At 35.3% G+C, this 21,547-nt stretch overlaps 3 protein-coding genes across 3 annotated transcripts; 1 reads left to right on the top strand and 2 right to left on the bottom strand.

Moving 5' to 3' along the window:
* Positions 1 to 418: 418 nt before the first annotated feature.
* LOC123315667 lies at positions 419 to 2,944 on the bottom strand. The gene is made up of 2 exons (XM_044901488.1): positions 2,759 to 2,944; positions 419 to 1,711 (listed from the first exon to the last, which is right to left on the bottom strand). The coding sequence occupies exons 1-2, from the start codon at positions 2,856 to 2,858 to the stop codon at positions 588 to 590; spliced, it is 1,224 nt and encodes a 407-aa protein (XP_044757423.1). The 5' UTR covers positions 2,859 to 2,944; the 3' UTR covers positions 419 to 587.
* Positions 2,945 to 3,829: 885 nt separating this feature from the next.
* On the top strand, positions 3,830 to 5,629 carry LOC123315619 (interleukin enhancer-binding factor 2 homolog). Its single transcript, XM_044901377.1, has 3 exons — positions 3,830 to 3,989; positions 4,046 to 4,342; positions 4,398 to 5,629. The coding sequence occupies exons 2-3, from the start codon at positions 4,046 to 4,048 to the stop codon at positions 5,277 to 5,279; spliced, it is 1,179 nt and encodes a 392-aa protein (XP_044757312.1). The 5' UTR covers positions 3,830 to 3,989; the 3' UTR covers positions 5,280 to 5,629.
* Positions 5,630 to 6,000: 371 nt separating this feature from the next.
* Positions 6,001 to 17,364, bottom strand: LOC123314837 (putative U5 small nuclear ribonucleoprotein 200 kDa helicase). Its single transcript, XM_044900217.1, has 16 exons — positions 17,187 to 17,364; positions 16,939 to 17,102; positions 16,608 to 16,882; positions 16,207 to 16,451; positions 15,831 to 16,077; positions 15,436 to 15,765; positions 14,624 to 15,054; positions 14,126 to 14,479; positions 13,616 to 14,042; positions 12,782 to 13,145; positions 9,785 to 11,708; positions 8,572 to 8,925; positions 8,179 to 8,491; positions 7,657 to 8,114; positions 6,465 to 6,707; positions 6,001 to 6,408 (listed from the first exon to the last, which is right to left on the bottom strand). The coding sequence occupies exons 1-16, from the start codon at positions 17,229 to 17,231 to the stop codon at positions 6,169 to 6,171; spliced, it is 6,414 nt and encodes a 2,137-aa protein (XP_044756152.1). The 5' UTR covers positions 17,232 to 17,364; the 3' UTR covers positions 6,001 to 6,168.
* Between the last annotated feature and the right edge of the window lie 4,183 nt (positions 17,365 to 21,547).

Raw genomic sequence — 21,547 nt, 5'->3', positions numbered from 1 at the left:
TTTTCGAAGAACAATAAAAAAATGAATTATAATCGAAAATATTTCTTTTTGAGTGTTCGCATATCCAAAGATTATAGATTTATAATCTTTGCTCATATCAACATAAAAAAGTCAATAATAAAATAAAATACTAACCTGTTTACTGTTACACCACCGACATCACGAGAAAGATGATGAACTCGTTCACAGTGTTCACACCCAGTTGATTTGTCTCTGTTTTGGCTAAGAGGAACCAAGAGGAACTTTCCTCTTTGATTTTGGGATTGCCTCACCACGACAAACTGGTCAAAGACCATCTTTATATGTATGTATCGAGGATTATAGAGTTACAACAAGTTACTAACTCTATAATCTTTGGTATGTATATGTTATATGTATAACTCTATAATCTTTAATGGTGATGGTAGAGAACTACATGTATCCCAAAACTTTTATTTCATTTCCTGAAGTTACAACTTTTTAAACTTTTAACATAAATTTATTGTCAAGATGTTAATAACTAAATTGGCTCTTTCTATCAAAAATAAGAAAATTAACTTATTTCTTTTTTCTTAAGTATAAAAAATATCTGAATAAAACAATCAACATCATTCTACTAGTGGACCGATAATTTGCAATTTTGGTATGTAAGTTACTTTTTTTCTCAAATCATCAACATTACAAGCATAAATAAACCCTGTTGTTACATTCTTATTATTCAATTTGATCCAATTAATTGATGTCATAATATCAGGACAGATAAAATATATGCCATCTTTTTTCAAAAATGGATTGTTTGTGCCAACAAAAGCTACTCCTTTCTGAATAACGGGGTCATAAACAATCTTCCAAAAAAATTTTGGAATGGGTACTCCAGAAGATATGGGTGGGTTGTAATATAGGTACAATGGATTTGGTGAATATTTTTCCAATATTAATTTATCAAAAGTACCAGTAATTATTTGTAAATCCTGACCTCTATTTGCTACATATAACCTGATTTTCCATTCCAACATGTTCCAAGATCCTCCATTGATGATTTCCCACTGAGGTGCTGCATTAACATAGTAAAAAGAAGCATTTTGTTGTGATCCATATAAGAAATCTGCTTTCGGAGCAAGATGTCCACGTGATAAGTAAAATGAAGAATTTCCATTTTTGATAACTTCTGTTGAGTTGAGGTCGGTAATTCGTAACTGTATGTTGATATTTCTACGTTGGGTTTTCTTCGAGTAAAGTTCGTACAGTTTGTTTCCGCTCAAGTTGAAAAATGTGCCCTCTTCAAAATATGGCCTTCGTGAAGACAATTCTCGATTACCGATTAAACTTGTCAAGTTATGTTCTGAGTAAAGTGTTTTTTGTTCTTTTTCATCAAAGCATATTCTCATTTGCCTAAGGAATTTATCAGACCCTAAACCAAATCCCACTTCAATTTCTCTTCCGCTATCTTCACAGGATTTTCCAGTATACCTAGCGGTACTTTTAACCTCATCCTCACAATATAAAGTACTTATATCTACATTGTCGTTAAATACCACGAAAGTTGTTTCTGTAATACAAGTCATTTGGGCCCATACGTCCCCAGTATTGAGTGTGGATCCGGGACATCCTATACTGATGGATTTATCTCTTTCTATAACAATAGACTCATCTTGGGGGTAGACAAAAGTTTCATCATCGAAGTTGAAAAAAATCGGTGTTCTACCAAACTGTCTGATGGGTATTTCGCAACCTGAAAGAACAAACCTTCTTTGAGACTATTAGAGAACACCATAATGATATAAAATAGGCCGTTTTTCTTGAAACGGAGATGTAGAGTATTAGACAAAGAGTAGCTTTTATTATATAGGTGCCAAGGTGCCATTGTGGTTTTCAGCTGGAGTGTGTTTTGCTCGATTAGTTAGCGATTAGTAGGTAAGCCCGTAGATTCACCTCGCTGCTGCCCTCGTGATTCGCCTCGGCTGTGGCTCGGGCCTGCGGCCCTCGCGAAAAAAATAAATATTTTTTCCACCCCAACCTCGAAAAAACGGTTCTCGTAGCTCTCTCCCTGACCGAGAAATCACCTTCATCCACCGGTTGGGACGGGGGAGTATTAGTGATCTTTTAAGCAATATTTCCTCGAACCGAAATAATCAGCAAACACCGCAGAAAACACCCGTCTTGATTTACTTTATGGCAAACACTTACATAATCAGTCCATTGAAAAAAATGAATGAAAATGTATAGTATGACCTCATTATGTACACGAGTAAAATAAATATTACTGTTCGTTGAATATATGTTAAAAATCATATGATTTACCACGAAACTTTTCTCTAAGTACGCCCCTGCGTTTGTTTGTAAATTCTGATAGCAGAAGTATTGTACAAAGGCGATGTCTTTATACAATGGCATAAATATCAATTTTTCGCATTATCAGTTTTACCAAAGAATAAGAACTGCTCAATTTTTCCATCCATGTTTCGTTTATCGAAATGAAGAATAAATAACTATTTTTGGCCAGATCATGGGAGGCTTCGTCCTGTTACAGTTTAAAATAGCAGGGACCTTGAGCATTGTTTTATACTCAAGGGTACCACTACCCCCTGGGTAGTGGTTGATATAAGATTACATTAAAATAATTTTTCGAAAATCTCAACAGTATTAATACCAACGGCATTTCATTAAAAGTTTTGGAGCGTTAAATCAACAATGTGACCATCTAATGAAATGGGTACTGAACTGAATAAAATGAAAAATATATTCCGAAAGGTTAATAATAAGGGTATAATTCACTCACGATCTTTGAAGCAACAATTTCCCGAAAGAAGCAGTACCAGAAAAATTAAAAAAAGCGAAATACAAACAATTAGAAATATAACTACATTTCTTTTCAACATTATGAATTTTCAGGTTATGTCGTTATAAATAAATTAGGTACGAGGTGAATCTGAAATTATCAGTGTTCAAATATAAACTTATTAAAACACTTTTCTTATGATCCAACTCCAACTTAATTGAAGTAAAAGGTGGCGTTTTTTGAACTTTTTCTTGGGGAATCGAATCAATGGTTTTCGGAAAAATACATCAGAATTAAATACATGAAACGGTTGCGCAGTTCGAAAACTTATCAAGGAGGCCCCAATAAAATTATTATGAGAAAAATTAACATTGCATTTTGATCAGCAAAAATGTACCTGAAATAAAGCAACACGTGTGCTCTTCGCTTGTTTTTTAGTGTAAGTAATATGTAGATGAATAAAACGTTATAGTTAACTACTAACGATAAAACACAAATGTGTTTGGCTGAATGTCCCTACTTAACGTTTCGTTTATAAGGAGCATAATAATATGCTTGGAAATTAATTAACGGCATACAGACAATTATGTCTCCGAGCAGGACTCGAACCTACGACCCCCTACGTCCTACTGATTGCCTTTAATTTCCAGTTTTATTTTATTTTTCAAACATTAATTATCATCTTATAATAATATCTTTAGATTAGGGACGTCTAGTCTAAGCACACGAATATTATCAAAGAATAACCACTTTTACAAACAACCAAAATGAAAAAGAAAATAAGGAGAATGATGAAAAGGGAGTTCTCAATGATAATTTGTGTGAAATTCTCAGATCAATAAAAAAATGATCTGAGGTGAAATTACCTGTTACTATTCTTTTTTTAATAGATCAGAAAGATTCCTTTATATACATTATGTTATATGATTTCTCCTTCTAATATATTTTGATTTTCCTTGAAAATGTAGGGGAAGGTAAAATTTTAAAGATTTTAGCTTTGCGACCACAGAACACCAATTGAAAGGGTTGGCACAAAGACATTACACCATGTGTAATAACTGTGGGTTGGCGACCCTGAGAACCACTGAAGCGTCTGATCAAAGAGGAACTTCCTCTTTGGTTCTGTGCTCTTCATTTATCGATTCATGTCTTCTATGTTTGTTGTGTTACCGGTTAACTCTTCTCACCATTTTTCAGATTAAATAATATAATCTAAGTGGAAATTTATACGGTAAGGAATCATTTTTTTCTCGTCAGTTGAATTAGTTTAACGTATTTGATCTTTAGATGGCTAGAGGCGGAGTTCGTGGAGGACGCGGGATGAACCGTGGAATGGGTGGCAGGCTTCCTTTCAAGCCAAAGATGTTTCTACCAAGGCACCCTTTCGATTTAACTCTTTGTGAATCATCCTTTCCTAGGTGTAAACCAACTCCAGATGATAGCCAGTTCACACAGGCTCTACTCAAAAGAAACAGTGATTTGTCACCAACAGCTGCCGAACAAACCGCTATATTGAATCTGGTTACCAAAATACAGACAGTCTTGGATAATTTGGTTGTTGCCCCAGGAAACTTCGATGCATGTGTTAGTATTACCATCTTGTGATTAAGGTTGAATATGAAATGCTTATTTTTTTTAGCAATTGGAGGAAGTTCGTCAAGTTGGTTCATTCAAGAAAGGAACTATGATAGCAGGACATAATGTTGCAGACATTGTTGTTATATTGAAAACATTACCTACTCGTGAAGCAGTTGAGGCTCTTGGGAATAAAGTACGAGAGGAGCTCAAGAATCTTATGAAAAGTGAAGTAGTTTCCAAAGGAGAACAAGTATCTCATATCACCAATGAAAGAGGAATTGAAATAAGCAATAGTTTCGCACGTGTGAGGGTAATGGTTACTACTCTTCATCATAATATACGTAAATTAGATCCAGAAATTCATTTGGACCAAAAAATTATGCTGAGCCACTTGGCTGCAATAAGGCACAGTCGTTGGTTTGAAGAAAATGCCCATCATTCTTCCATCAAGGTACTCATAAGGTTATTGAGGGATTTGAGAAATCGCTTTGATGGATTTCAAGCTTTGACTCCATGGATGTTGGATTTACTAGCTCATTTTGCGATTATGCATAATCCTAGTAGACAAGCTCTGCCTCTAAATGTTGCCTTCAAAAGAGTACTCCAGTTATTATCTGCTGGTTTATTCTTACCTGGCTCAGCGGGTATTACTGATCCATGTGAAGGCGTTAGTCTGAGGATACATACTGCTATGACACTTGAACAGCAGGATATCGTATGCTTGACTGCTCAAACACTCCTCAGAGTTCTTTCCCATGGAGGTTATAAAGTAATATTAGGATTTGAAGAAAGATCCACCGTTCCCAAGGATCTTTCTGTTTGGGATGGAGTAGTAGTTGCTCCCCTAGATAAGGCTTATGAAAATCCCCCAGAGAAAAAAGAAGGTGAAGATGATGATGAGGAAATGGATGCTGAAGGTGAAGAAACTATGGAAACATCTTAAAGTGCATCAATTTCAAATATCTGAATTCTTTTATAACGATAATTGAAATTTAAGTGACCAAAATTAGATATGGATATTGTGAAAAAAGAGGAAAGATTGAACAAAAGCATCTTTCATTCATTTACCTTTCCCAAAAAAAAAATCGAGTTTATTCAGCAATCTTTTCTATGAAAAAGTACCTTCTTGGAAAATGGAATGATTCAAAATATCCTTAGCTTGCTTTGATCACCATAGATGTTTACGTTGCTTTATTTAATTTTCGATTCCTGAATTGGTGAATATAGTATAGTAAAATATAATTTATATTGACTAATGATAACATTTCTTTTTTAATAAATATTATCATGATAGTTTGAATTCTTATTTACCAACCTTCAATAGTTTAGGGGAAATTTGTTGTCCTGAATAATTACAAGAATAAAGAGAATGTGGTGCCTTTCATATTTTAACCTACAGGACCGGGGGGTAGAACCTTCAGGGTACGGATTATGATGTGTAGTCTCTTTCCTCGATGGAGGGGACAATGGTAAAGATCCACATCTTTAAAAAATTAAAATTTCAACAGGGACTGGAATTTTTGTTTTCATTATAGCCCTCCTGTAACCTCAAGCCCAAAGATTAGTTAGGAACAAGAAGATCTGATGTTATAGTCTCATTCGTTTTGTCTCTGACTGGTTATGGTATGAACACGAAGGTGCATTTTAATTTAAACTTCAAATAATACTTTTTATATTATTATTTCACGAACAGAAATAGAAATATACATACTTTATATAAAATGGGGAAATTCTTCAACTTACTTCACACTATTAATTTGCAAAGTTTGAAGTAGGTATAGAAATAAATCAATGAACCTAAATATTCATTATTCAATTATAATTCCGAATGCTTAATCAGATTCACTTCCGCTTGATTCAAAGTCGCCAACATCAATACTGAACTTATATTCCTGATCGCATCCTAAGTAAGCATCACTCATGAAATATAAAGTATAGTTGTGGTTTCCAGGACTAGGGGCTACAAAATCTAATTTGACCTTAGCTTTCTGCTGTAAGGTTAACCTCTTGATCGAGAGAAGGGAGTTTGTTTTGGGATCTCCAATAACCACCCACCAACCTTCTTCACGTTTCTAAAAAAATAATTAAATGTAAACACATATAAAACAAGAAATTGAACCATACTCACTTGTGGGAAGAATGGAGCAATCACTGGACCGTTAACCTCATCTTCTCTTTCTAACTGTACATTGACATGAACTGAAGATCCCGAGTGGATATTGTCTTTATCAGCTACTTCATAAGTTAACTCAATATTGGGATACCTGTTACAGAATCTGGCTACGTCTGCCATTTGGGCGTCGCTCAATTGTAGAAGTTTAGCCCGATCGTCATCTTCAAGCTCCATTATGTCGAAAACTGTCTCCACTCCCTAAATTAGAAAACTCATTAATGCTATCTTTGAGGAAAGTTAAAGAAGGGACAGAGTTACAGGCTCGGATCTAGCGGGTAGGCAGAAAACGGACCAGACAGTTTCAGGGGGCGCCAAAATCGTAGTATAATATTGTTCAAAAATATTGATTCATAATATTGTAGAAATTATTCAGAAAACTTTATTCCAGTTGGATTTTTAAAGGGCTAGTAACCGAAATCGTGGAAAAAAAATATGCATATCAATAGGGTATAAGTGCCACCAACACAAAAATATTTTAGTTGAATAAATTCCGGCCACTCCATTAAGAAAAAATCTCACTCAGTTCTCTATATACCTCTAGTGGATACTACACTGAATGAGAAACCCTGTTTGATTTTTTTTTGAACATTTTCTATGTACAGCTAGAAGAAAACGAAGGACACATTTCTGAGCTCTCTTACTCTCAGACAAACAAAGAATGGTGAAACCGTAGCCTATGATTCTTCGTTTTTGAGTAATGAGCGAAAAATGATATTTTGACGATTTCAAAGAGTTCTCATAACTTTTTTGTCCTTGAAGTTACAGATCTGAAACTTGAACTTTATACAGGCACTTTTTTACGTATAATCCACTGATGAGCTCAAAATATTTGTTCATTTCGAACCATTAGGCGAACTCGTTTTTTAAATGCAAACTTTCATTGAATTCGTTCTTTTTGAATTGGAAAAAAATGTCAGTAGATTTCTACATATAAAAGTGCCTAAGAAGGTTCAAAAGCAAAGAATCGTAGGTTACGGATTTCACCATTCTTCGTTTCTCTGAAAAAGAACTCGGAAATGTGTCATCTGTTTTCTTCTACCAATTATAGTACTCGAGATCCTCTCAGTAGACAACGAATTTTGCTCACCCTGTATGTAATGAAAAAATAATGACCTTATTCACAATCCCTTCAGATTAAGATGCTTACCTTATCAGTGCACCTTTTAATTATTTCATTAGTGAAATGAGGCAACTGTTTCAAATACGAATCTTTACTCCACATAGCCTGTGTGACCATTTGCGCCAGTTCCATAGCAGCTACAGCAGGTGACAGCCAACCGTTTGAACTTAACACATCAACACAGGTCTGTATTAGCCTAATAGACTTGCCCAGCACAATTTCAGTGTCTCCTTGCAGTTCAGCGCTCAGTTGTAATCTACACAGGTGAGCTTGTAGGAGAAGATTAGTTTTAACGTGAGGATCGTTGAACTTGGGAGGGCCACCAGAGGCGCTGCTCAACTTGTTCGGAAGTTTGTATGAAAGCTCACGCAGAATTGTTTCTTCTCTGTGCCTTAGCGCGAGGTCTTCATATTCTGTAGCTGAAGATATGATCTCCAGAAGACCCCGGATCTTGGTCTTGCTATTCAAGGAAAGACTGAAAAGCTCTGGAACAAAAAAAAAAAGAATAATTAGAGGTTCCACTAGTTCACAAAAAAGAGAGTAACTCACCTATCGTAGTATAATTGATATAATAATACGCAGCGATCATTCCTAAGTTCATAGGAATACAATCCATTTCGTCCTCGATACTAACACACTTCGATTGTTCTAGATCACTGAGTGTATTTTCGACTAATTCTGAGAGATGATCAGAGAGATGTCTGTGGGTAACACCTTGAAGATTGTAATAGTTGGGATTTTGCGTGAGCCTTCTGTATAAGAAGGTCCACGTTAAATAATCGACGGCGTCTTGTTTGTTCTCAATAGTTTTGGTGACGATTTCTGCATTGAAATGGTCGGGTAATCTGTGATCCAAATGACTCTGAAAAAGAGAATGTTTTATTTTGATTTCAATTTCAAAAATTATTGTTATTCCTTATACACCACTAACTCTATACGTACCTCTACTGGTAATGGATCGCATAAAAACTTCTTGTAGAATTCCTTCTTAGAATTCTGGCACATAAGGACACACTTAGCATCATCATCTTCTAGAGGTCGATTGGCTCGTCCCACCATTTGAAGGACATCAGTAACGGGATAATCTTCGTAAGTATGAGTTTTTCCGTTATAGTATTGCACATCCATAATAATCACCAGATGAGCAAATATATTTACTGTCCAGCACAGGTCCCTTGTGATTACCGCTACTTGAACAGCTCCTGAATCAAACAGCTGTTCCACTAGCCTAAGATCACTGGCTGAAAGGCCTTCATGCATATAAGCTACCCCTTGGGATAATGTTTCTCTCAGTGTCTATAAAAAAGAAATTTTCTGATTGAATATCCTCTGAAGATATTATCAATACAATATTGATTGCCAGAACAAATCTGAATGAGAAACTGCTCGCCAACAGTTAAGAATATTGATATTTTCCAAAGATGCGTAACTTTCGTATCATCATTTTATTGAGTTCAATACATTTTTCTTCATATGCGTCATTATTTCAAAATAGAGCTCTTGGGATGCTTCAGTGGAAGTGATAAACATTTAGCATTACCATCACTTAAATCCAATCGACCACGCTTACAATTACCAATAGCGTTTGCCACAACTTTGGCAACAAAATGAGCAAGATTTTCTCAATAACTTGGTAGAAAGCACGAGAGAAGATGCCAAGCAGTTTTTAATATAAAACGTAGGGTAATGAGGGAACAGTTTGAAACAGATAGAAGAAATTTAACGGATATAACCCTCTGAGAAATATTAATCGTAGACATCATCAGTACAGAAAAAATGTGCACAGATGAAAAACACTTGGTGGCTTCTGTTCGTTGACTCCGTTGGTTTTTATATGATGTTCCACCAAGTGTTGTTCATCTGTGCACTTTTTCACCGTACTGATGAGGGCCAAAAGCCCGAAACACGTGTCTACGGTTAATATTTCTCAGAGGGTTATGTCTGTTAAATTTCTTATAGCAGTTTTTAATGCACGTGGTGGCCATACTTTGCATTAAGGATGAATGGAACTAAGAGTTTTTCAAACTTTTAAAATTTCATTAGGCCATAAAATTTTCCAATATCCGTAACTTTTGATGAGCAGTTTATTGAAACTTATGAAGACACCAGAGTCTCAATTTAGTGTGAAAATATCGAGTTATGTATTTCCACTTACCTTATCAGACATCCTATCCAAAAATGGCTTTATATCCTCTTCATCAGCATGGAAGAACCTATTAGGTTGCCCTTCAGCCGAAGCACTGGTCAACAAATCGATAGCAGTGATCCTGGCTTGTTTTCGTGTAGGTACATAAATAATGATAGGTTTATGGGGACTATATCTTGAAATAGCGTTATAGACTGGTTTCGCCATCGAAATCAACCTTGATGCATTGTGCGTTATATTGAAACCCTTCACATGAAGTTCCAGCGGTACTGGACGAACACTGGGTAAGAAATTGAAAGTGGCATTAGTGTTGCATCCCAACCATTCCGCTACATCTCTGTAGTCAGTCAACGACGCACTCAAGGCAACAATTCTTATAGGTTTGTCGATTTGCGACGAGATATATCTCATTCTGGAACACACCACTTCAATGATGGGTCCATCTTCTCCACCAACCAAATGAAGCTCATCAACTATGAATAAATTGATGTTCTGCACGTTTTTTCTTTGTTTCCATCGTCTGGAAAGCACGTCCCACTTTTCCGCTGTGGTGATGATTATTTGTCCTTTCGCCAGTAGCTTAAGATCTGTTCCTGTTTCACCGGTGAGTAATACAACTTTCTTGCCCAATAACTGACTGAATTTATTGTGCCAATCAGCAAAAATTAGTTCAGCTAAGGCGTCCTTAGGTACAAGGTATACACATCTACCTTCTGCATTCTTTTCGAATAACCGTAAAATAGCGAATTCTGCTATAGTGGTCTTTCCGGAGCCAGTGGGAGCCCCAATGAAAATGTTATCATCACTGTTGTAAACCGAATTGAAAACTTGCGTTTGAATTGGATTAAACTGAGGAAATTTATTCTTGTACAACGATTCGTATTTATCATTTCTGAGGGCCGTTATAGGAAGCGGTTGCAGATCTAGTAAATCTGTAGGAGGGAAATTCTTTTCAGGGAGTATCAAGTGCCTGAACGAGATTGGCAACTGCGTTTCAGCTCCTATCCAACGATCGGATACTATCCTCAAGAAATATTGAGGGGGTAAAGGTTCAAATATCGGAACGAAGAATTTCACCAGATGTTCATCCTGACAATATTTAGATTTGAGTAAGAAATATTCATGATGTAAGATGACTTCTGAATCCACATCTTCCACCAGAATCCAGAACGCTTCGGATTGACCGTGTAACTTTTCGTCCCATTGGAAATCTGGGGTTATGGTGAGTTCCACTTTCAACATTGCTCTGGTGATCGGCTGAATGTGAGTCGACAGTTCTAGTTTGGGAAACTGATGGACGTACTTGTGTATCGTTTTGCCCAATTTCGGTACACGGATCAATTCTCCTATTTCGTTCGGACCTAAGTCATAAAGTCTTTCCCATGGGAAATTTTTTTTCTCGATTTTCCTTATTATCTCTTCTGGCATCTTTCTAAACTGTCTCAGAGGCGACATCGATTGCCACATTCTTTTATCTATCATTTTGCATAAAGCAAGCGATTTATCAGCTAACTGTGCCCATCCTCTGTGTAAAACGATTTCGAAAATTGCTCTCATTAATCTAGCAGCTGATTGAGTAACATACACCATGTCCGACATCAGAGCAAATCCTTCGAGTTTCAACTGGCTAATGTATGCTTGAAGGAGTACATTCACTTTAGCACTAGGTTCCTCCATACTCTCTTTTATAGGAATCGGAACCCTTTCCATTAATTTTTGTAATTCTAATTTTTCTTCTTCACGAACTGTTATGTTTTTGAATTCACCCGATAGGGAAAACACTCTGAACAGCTCTATTTCACTGAGCATAGGTTTAAGTAACTGATTATAGGTTTGCATCGTTTCGTGTGTGCAATAATAATGAGAAGCTATTCTTCCAATTTCTGTGGCTTGGAATTGTCCAGTTTTTCGATCGTATTTGACTAATCCACATCTATAAAAAGTTTATTCCGTTCAAGTATCCATTATGATGAAATAATATGAATATGAAAAATGTTTGCAATAGAATGATTGGAAAAAAAATTTATATTTCTGCAAAAACATTTTAAGGTTGAAATTCTGAATATTCCTACATAAATTGAGGGAATTTGAGTGGTACACCAACAAGAATTGATAGTTTTTGATGTGTTTACGTTCAGAACACTTAGGAAAGAAAAAAACATGTAAATTTTAAAAATCTTCGTTTCTCGTTTACCCAGTGGCAACAACGTTCCTTAAACTGAGCTTTTTTCATAGATATGATCAGAATGACTTTGGATACTGTCAAAAAATGATGTCTCGTTAAACAAATAACAGCTGGTGATTCCCAAAAAACCATCTTCGTTTATCTAATCAAAGAAACCAATCTGTTGTCCTTCACTATTTCGATGTTGCCGAATAGTGAAATAGAAACGAGGTCCATTAAATTTTAAATCCTAATATTTTTTTTTTAAATCTATTAAATTAAGTTTTTCAGGAAAGATGTTGAATTGATATGCTTGAAATGAAAGTTTTTGAAGACATTCCATATAAAAAACAATTCATTTTCGTCTGAATAATTCTCCATTTTGAACTTCCCCAAGAAACATTCCTATTAACTAAGACAGACAATAGAATCTAGAGAGTGATAGCACAATTTTCAACAAAGTAACTGTTGTCAGTAGGAAGTTATAACAATTCATTCAAGACGATGTTTACTTTGAATATATGAGAGAAATTACCAAAGTTCTCAATTTTGAGGAAGTTCCAATGAATCAGAGTTGAAAGTTTGTGCAGAATTAGAAAATTCAATGAAATATAGGGTGTCCCATTTGAAACAACAATGGCTCTACTTCCGTTATAACCGGAAGTACCACCGAGGCGAGAATATTTTAGTTGAATAGATGAGTCATTATGGTCCACAAATTTTCAGAAAAAATATGATTTGTTTCTCTAAGTATGCCTAATGATAACTTTGCGTGAAACATCCTGTATACATAGATCTCAGAATATTGCATACAAAATAAACTTTAAATTGAAATTACTCACTTGTCGAGTTGTGTAGCAGCTGTATGTATAAGATCGGCTCTGTGTTGCTCCAACAATTGATCCTGTTTCAAATGGTCATGCGATATGCCGTAAAGGGTGGGCTGCCTCAACATCCTAATGTAGAGGTAGGAATACCCCAACCAGGTTACTGCATCTTTCATGTTTTGAATCGTTCCTAGGATTATTTCAGCGTTCAACATGTCGGGAAGTTTTGAAATCAGCTGCGATTCTATGGGTAGTTGTTGATTGAGCAGAGAGAGGTAGTATTGCAATTCACTATGATTCGTGATGAGGATACCTTCTCCTTTGGTATCGTATTGGGGTCTACCAGCTCTACCAAGCATTTGGAGAACATCTAAGGCACCTATAATGGGGGAAAAAGGAAAATAAAACGCATTGTTTTACAAAATGGGCTACCATAGATTTAATTCATTGTGTTGCACTGATGCTGTCCTGCCAGATGGCGCTGATCCATCAATAGAGGTTTTCTATCGACGTGAGAGTTGTTTAGCTCTGACAAGGTCAAATAAGATCAAAACCTTGGCCAACATTGATAGAATCGGTCTAACTTTGTGCACCTTGTATGAGGTACGTTGGCAAGTTGGAATCAAAGGATATCACTGATTGATATTCAATTTATATCAGGCAGTAAGTGTTTAATTTCTACATAATTGAAAATGTCGAAAAAATTATGAAGAAAAGCTGGGAAAAATAAATGAATAAAAACATTTGATAAGAGGTTTGTGGAGCATCAAATGAATTGTGTTTTGAATAGATCAACTGACCTGTATTTTCAACGAAGTCTCTAAAAGAATAATAAATAGTTCAACTTACCCAATTCTACCCATCTCCCTTTTTCTGGATTGTAAATCTGTGTTCCTTTAATAATGACTGTATGAGCGGGTAAATTAACACCCCAAGCCAAAGTGGCTGTCGAAACCAGCACTTGTATATGTCTGTCTGCAAACAAATCTTCCACCAGTGTTCTGTCCACTCTGGTCATTCCAGCATGATGTATGGCAAAACCGTAAGGAAGCAAATCTTTCAATTCTTGATTTTTGACTTGTTCAGCTTCTGTCCTCAAAACTTCCATGGAAGCGGATCCTTCCCTGAGAAATTGTCCCAGAGTGTCCTTTTCTAGACACATGTCTCTTATCGCTCTCGCTGTTTTTCCAGTTTCTTTACGAGAATGAACAAAGACTAAAACTTGATTACGACCAGCATGTTCCATAGTTTTTTCATAGACAATGTCGTTCATAACCTGAAAAAAATATTTTATATCATGGCATACCCTAATAATGATATCAATTCAGTTGCTGCGTATTAAGAAACTTGATCATTCACCTGATATCTTTTAAGAGCCTTCTTTTCAGTAACTCCAATATATTGTTGTTCCAAAGCCACAGGCCTGAAACTATTATCAAAATAAAATAAACCAGAATCTTGTTTCACTCTCAAAAACGTGGCAACATCTTGATAGTTAGGTAAAGTGGCAGATAGGCCAACTAAACGAACATCTTCTTGAGTTGATTCGATCATCCTTATAGTTCTGGCTACTAAAGCCTCCAATACAGGACCTCTTTCATCGTGTAAAAGATGGATTTCATCAATGATGATTAATCGCACAAGGGAAGTGAAGGTTTTTTCCCCCCCTTTTCTTGTTATGATATCCCATTTTTCAGGTGTACACACAATAACCTATAAAATATACAGAATTATCCATACTCATCTTGAAATATTTTTGTATGAAACATTTTCAGGCAACACATTTAAAGAATGAAGTTAAATTCAATAACATCCGAAAATTTTCATTTTGTATCGTTTGATGAAAACATCTCTTACCTGTGTTGCAGCGATCTGTTCATGAGTCAACTGATGATCACCAGTTAATTCTGATACAGTTATGTTATAACTAGCAAGCCTTTTCCCAAAATTTCCAACCATTTCTTGCACCAACGATCTCATTGGTGCTACATAAATTATCTTGAACTCATCGGCGTTGATTGTTCCATCAGTATTAATATGTTTTCCAATTTCCCTCATCATGCATAAAAGAGCAACGTTGGTTTTACCAGCACCAGTTGGAGCACAAAGCAAAAGATTTTCATCTGATTCTAGCGTTTTTTTGCAAAGTCGACTCTGAATCCTGTTCAATGATTTAAAACCGTCGAATACTGGTTGAACATACTTTGGCAACTCTTCTATTGGTGTAAGTTTTTCATTATCTCCAAAAGGTTTTTGTTTAAGAGCTGGTACATGTACTTCTTCGTAACCTTAATTGAATAAAATGAAAATTCAGGGAAAGTTTTGGATACATTTTAAAAAGAAATAGAATAGAATTTATCAGCTTACTTAGAAACAATATATAAAATATTTTCATATATAAATATCTGAATGTATGTATGCTATTTTTTGTTGTTTCTTTCTTGAATTTTTTAAATGATTTTTTTGTTGTTTGATATACATTTTGTTGTTTTTTTCCTACTTAATTGGTAGTTTAATCTGTTTAGTATATAATTTTTTGTTATATTTTGAATGTGGATTAACTAATGTGAGGGCATATGTTCCCCCTATGGGTCCTTTTTGTAACAAATGCTTTTTTCCAATTAATACTATTATTATTATTCGGTTTCTTTAAGGAATGGAGGAATTACCTTTTCTTTGTTTCCTGAAGGACCCCTCAGGTAACTGACACCTCTTATTTGCCATGAAGTGAGACCCTTGGGAAAAAATAAGATCTTCCAAATCGATCAGATGTCTAGACCCAGATACTTGAGCAGTATTGGTCATGTCTAGATCATTTGAATCGTGTTTTCTTCTTGAGGATCGAGAAGTAGATTCTTCGTCATCTCTATCATCTTCACCTTTCCCGGTGTCCAGAATTTTTAAAATCCTTGTCAAAAGAGGGTCTTCCAACATTTTGTTCTTAATTTTTTCTTTTTCTGAATCGCTTTGTGATTTGGCCAGCTGTGTACAATATAATACTAAAATAAAAATACCAATTTGGAACTCAAGAATGGATATTCCATTAAATTTTTGAATCACTTACTCATTTGACGATGCTTTTTCAAAACTTTAATGAAGTCGAAACAATCATAGCCTAAGAGTAGTACAAGCTGGTTTTCACATTCTCTATCATCTCCAGCGTCTCTCAAAACATTTAACACCTCAGCAGCCTTAGCTTGTGAAATCATAGCATCGTTATAAATTTTTGAAAGTTTTCTTTGCAACCAATAAGCATCAATATCGAGAGGGTGCAAACTTTTTTCCTTTTTCATTTCCTCTGTTACCCCCAACTGTAAAGAGAAAGACGAAAGAATTGACAACACTGTACTTAGTCTCATTGAAAATAGGATGAAGACAAAAATTTTAAATTCCAGATTTTTTAAAATTTTTTCCTCTAAGGACGAACATTTATAACTCACATTTTCAGCATGAATAGCACCATCTTCTCTTGCTTCTTCCCCATCATCATCATCCATTTCTTCCCTTATTTCTCCGTAAACGTCTTCATCGTCTTCCTCTTCAGATTCTTCAAATTGTACGTTTATTCCATACTGCTCATCTATGTTCTCTTCAGTAACATTAGCTTTGGCATCCTCATTTCCAAAATCTGTTATTTTTTTACCTAAATTAACTAATAACGCAAAACGTTCATCAGCTATAGGACCTGAAAATAAAATTTCATAGGTTTTAGCAAAACTCATTGGAAGACTTTTTTAGCGAAAAGGATATCTGTTGGATTCTGGGATGTTTATGTAAACTTTTCCTCAAATTTAAATTCCTTTTTTTCTATTCATTTAGTAAAAATTAATATTTCAATTACCTAATAAAACCTCAGTTTCTTTTTTCCTCTCCCTTTCTTTCAATTTTTCATTTTTAAGCACCGCTAATACCTCATCAGCGGCACCACATAAAATATCCCTTGGTTGATCCCCTAATGCTTCTTGCAGGAAACTTAGCAAAACTTCATATGTTTGCCTTGTTTCTTGAGTTTTAGGTCTATAAATGATTCCCACCATTTCATCCACACCCTCAGATAAAAGTGTGGCACCTTTCATCCTCGTAAAATCGTACTGCGCTTCATCTCTTTTTTGGCGCCTAAAATTAAAATTTTGTTACTTTCCCTTTCTTCAAATTAATGCAAGCGAACTAACTTTGCTTTTCGTTCCTCAGCTTTTCCAGGACGAGTTCTTTGTGCTTTATCCCCCATTTTAGTACCCGACAATTTGCCAACAAGTGACATGACCTCTCCTGTTGCTTCATCTCTACTTCTTCTCTCAATAAGTCGAACATCAGCTTGCAATACAAGATTAGAGTTCTGAAAAAATTTGAATCGTGAAAAGATCCCAGACACAGTTCCGAACGTTGAACAACGTTTGTTTTCAATAGTCTACAAACTTACAGCTTTGTACTCATATTGCAGCTGTCTAGCCGCCGCATCAGCCATGGCTTGAGCTTAGATGATTTTTCAACTTGAATATGTAAAAATATTATTAGTTCATAAGATTTTATTCAATTTTTTCATTTGAATAGAAATATTTGAAGTAAGTTTAACCTCTCAACAAACTAAAGTTTTGATGTCAAACAATAAACATAGAAATAAATGTAGTGGTCACAGATTGTCAAAACTTGATACTTGTACATTAGTGTTCTGTGCTTCTAGGCGAGTTCGGTAAAGAGCAGAGTTGAACCAGTGTTGTCTCTAGTAAATACATAACCGTTAGCTCCCACAGTCCCACACTCTGGCGTTGTGTTAGCTCTTCTCTAGAATCTAGATAAATATATATAGATAGATATAGATATTCGAATATCACCTGAGAGAGAGAACCTCATAAGTTTCTTGTAATGCATTCAAAGGCATATATTCCTGTATGTTATTCTGTATATTAAGTACCGATCTTATTGGGTATCCTATGATATAAAAAATTTAAGCGAGAAGCTTGAAAACGGGTTCGATAGCCAAACCCAAAGGTCCGAGTGTCGCAGGAGGCAAGCCTCCGATCAAGTTTTTTTTTCAAAAAAAATGCCCAACCTGAGGGTGTCGATTACTTGTCCTTTGTCTGACAGACGAGAAAGAAATTCAGCCACAAGAAAAATAAATTTCGCACAGGGAAAAAAATTTTGTGGGCAAATAAATATTTTTGACCTCGTGAAGAAATAAATCCCCGTCCCAGAGAAGAAATTTTTTTCGGTCACAAAAAATAATATTTTCTCACCCTAAGAGAAAATATTTGTCGATTCCAAGAAAAAATATTGTTTTCTCCAAGATAAAATATTTGCGGCATAAAAACTAGTTGTTTGTGCAACTAGTTGGGAGAAGCATATTATATCTCGTAATGGCGAAAAATAGTGTTTCTCAACGTGTTTCACAAAATGTTTTTTCCTAATTTTCAATACGATTCAATTTAAAAGTACTAAAAACGTCTATACAAGCGTGTCCCTCGCGATTCCTTTTAAATTGTCTAGAGACAGAAATATTTAATTTTTCAGTTCGTTACTATGGAATAAGCAAATATTTTTTCATCATCAGTGGCGAAATATTTTACTTTTCGTAATTGGTTACGAAAAGTAAAACGTTTATAAACGTCAATGAGTTTTGAAAAGTGTTACTTTATTTTATACGTCAAAATTAGAAAAAATATTTTTTTTTAAATTGATAACGCAATTATTGCCTTTGTTTAAATTAATTCCTGACGACAAACTTCTTTTATGGCTCTCACCGTGCCTTTTTAATTTTAAAATATCAGCGCTAATAAAGTGGCAGAGCAGGATTTGGAAGTCCAAGAAATTGTGCTTGTGCAATAACTTTTGCATATTATTCAACATATTTTTTTTATTGTGAGCTTTCGCTCACGAGTTGCACAAAATTAAGCATTTCTTAACTGACTACATAAATAGCCATTTTGACCTTGTGAAAAATATTTTGGAGTCCCAAGAAAAAATATTTTTCAGGCAACACCTCGCAACAAAATATTGCATCCGATGGGGGTTGCAGTCCCCAGTTTGTTCAAATGCAGGTTAAAAATCTAATTTTTTTAATTAATCAAAAAATCTTCCTTATCAACTCAGCATTCGATTCATGTGTCGAATATTTATAGTTGAAGTGAGCCATATAACTTGATGTAGGTAACGCAGAAACTCTAGAATTAACTGTTACTTTGGGTATGCCTTAAATAAGTACTCGGGGGCATGTGAATGACAATTCCATTATTGAAATTTTGATAGATAAATTTCTCAAATCCCTGAGTGATAACTGGAATATTTACGAAATTTAATTAAAACGCTCCAATTCAACTTCAACACGTCTAACGATAATTTCCCAGCTTAATGACACGTTTTCTAATTGAAGAGGTAGTTTTCTCGACAATTGATGTGTGAAGAGCTCTATTTAGAGTGCAAACGAGAGATCACTCTCGAGCACCTTGAACTTCTCATCAGAAATTAAGGTGAATTCTCCAAGTAGATATGCACTTGCCACTTGCCGGGAAGTTAATATAAAATTCCGTAATGAACGTCTTTGAATGAAGCACATGCAGTTTCGTTCGTTTGCTAGTTAGGGGGGCCCCGCTCGGAAAATGCGTAGCCGAGTTAACTTTTGATTGCACGGAGATAATTTTGTTCGCTGATAGCCTGGGAGAAGAAAAAGTAAAACGGAATGAATCATTTTGTATGTCAGTTGGATAAAACGATATTTTTATATTCCACCTCTGAACATTATTTTGCGCCTTTGTTCCTTCTAACGTTATTTTCCTCCAAATGTCTGAATTTTTCGAATTAACGTCCAGTTTCATAATCAAATTTAAAGTCACTTTAAGCTTAAAGCTTCCTTTAGTGTTATTTTTAGTAAGGTTAAAGGAAGCTTCAAAATTAAAGGCTTAATTATGAAACCGGTCGTTATAGTTGGGGAGCCCAAGAGGGAAATTCAGGATTTACTCGAGCAGATTAATATAAAGGGATATTTCTTGGACCTTGAAGAGTACTTCTATCAAAAATTAGATCTGTATATAGGGGGAATTGTCTAGGACACCATGCCAGAATACTAAAAAAAACCGATCATTGTACATACTCGAGCGTGTCAGATTAAGATATATGTGGTTGATTACATGTTGAAAAGTGTATATTCTCTTAATCTGACAATTTAAGCGTGACGAAAATGTGTGGGTGGGCGCCAAACTTGCAACAACAAGTAGGTACATTCTTTAGCGCGGTTAATTTTTTTCTTATTTTGAAGCTAATGGTTAAAGAATAACTGAAAAAATATAATCTGACAGTTTCAGCAAGCCGAAGCAATAAAAATTGGCTATAATAAGGTCAAAAATATCAGTTTTTTCAATTATCCCCTCTCCGGGCTTCAAATTGTTTTCACGTTTAGGTATTATAGAAGTTGTGGAGCATAACATTCACTACAAATTTTGTCGGAAGCAATTTTTTCTACGTTTGAAAGTTTTTGAGATATATGACGATGAATGTACATTAGACTGGGTTTCTATATTGACCTTGGCCTTTCGCATGTGTGGCTATGCTCCTCGCCCTTATCGCCCTCTAACTCGATAACGGTTAGGTGTATGTTGAATTGTTTCAGACAAAAGTTTTACAGAATTTTATTATCTACAACTTTCATAATAAATACAGAAACGATTACAGGGACAGGAAGGGAGATATTTGAAAAAAAAAATCTTCAAACTGTCAGATTAAGAAAAACCCCCCATGATCAGGGTCATCTGTATGAAAATCTGACACGCTCGCATATGTAGGTACAAGTAACGATTTTTTTTGCATTTTCAAAGGACCGCTGTGACCTTGTGTCACGTGAATTGTCAGTCCCTTGAAAAGTAGCTTCCTTTTGGGTTCAATTAACATATCTTCCAAAAATCGGACACATTCAAAAAAAAATTTATTTTGCTTTTTTCAACTCTTCTGTACGGCCAGCCCCACCACGCAAACTGTCAGATTAACATGAATTTATTATCAGAGACACGTAGGGCATATACAGTTCAGTGTCTTAATCTGACATGCTCGAGTATGCACACCTCACGAATTTTTTTTATATCTTTGGGAACCTGCAGACGCTTTCCCCACCGCTGAAAGTGCATACATCATAGAACCTTTCTTTCTTTCTACCATCTCATCTTCAAAATTCACTAGGTCTCCACGGCTCTAGAGTGAATCCCGATTTAGTATCGTCGGCTACCCGATGTTATGTTTGTTAATGGGCGAAATCTGAGGTTTAATTAAATAACAGCAGTGTTTAGAGAATATTCTTAGCTGAATTACTGGAAATGGTGTAGTTAATTTAAAATAATACCCATGATTCTATTTTGTTTGAACATGACGACATAAAACATAAACAGATAATGCTGATAATCAATAGATGTCATAAGTAGAGGTATCTTCCGAGATATGTACTTGTTATACAAAAAAGTACTAGGTTTCATTATAGAAATTTTTTTTCATGAATATGAATATGATGCCTTTCGCAAGCGAGAATATTTTCCATAAAACTGCTATGTATTTGCACCGATTTCGAGCCTATATGTGTCATCAGCGTTTAATTTATGATTAATTTCACAGGACATGTTTCTCATATCGGAAAAGTATGCCCTTAATGGCGTCTACCCTTTCCTCCACATTTTTTCCATATCACAGCGTTCTTGATTACACTTTCCAGCCTTTACACGCCGGCAATTAATGGCTCCGGACCTGCATACAGAATATTTAAGGGAAATTAGCTGTTTTGATGGGAGTCTGAACACATGCTGTCAT

This window comes from Coccinella septempunctata, chromosome 6, assembly GCF_907165205.1.
Source record: "Coccinella septempunctata chromosome 6, icCocSept1.1, whole genome shotgun sequence".
Classification (NCBI taxonomy): domain Eukaryota; kingdom Metazoa; phylum Arthropoda; class Insecta; order Coleoptera; family Coccinellidae; genus Coccinella; species Coccinella septempunctata.
This window is presented reverse-complemented; position numbering and strand designations above follow the sequence as displayed.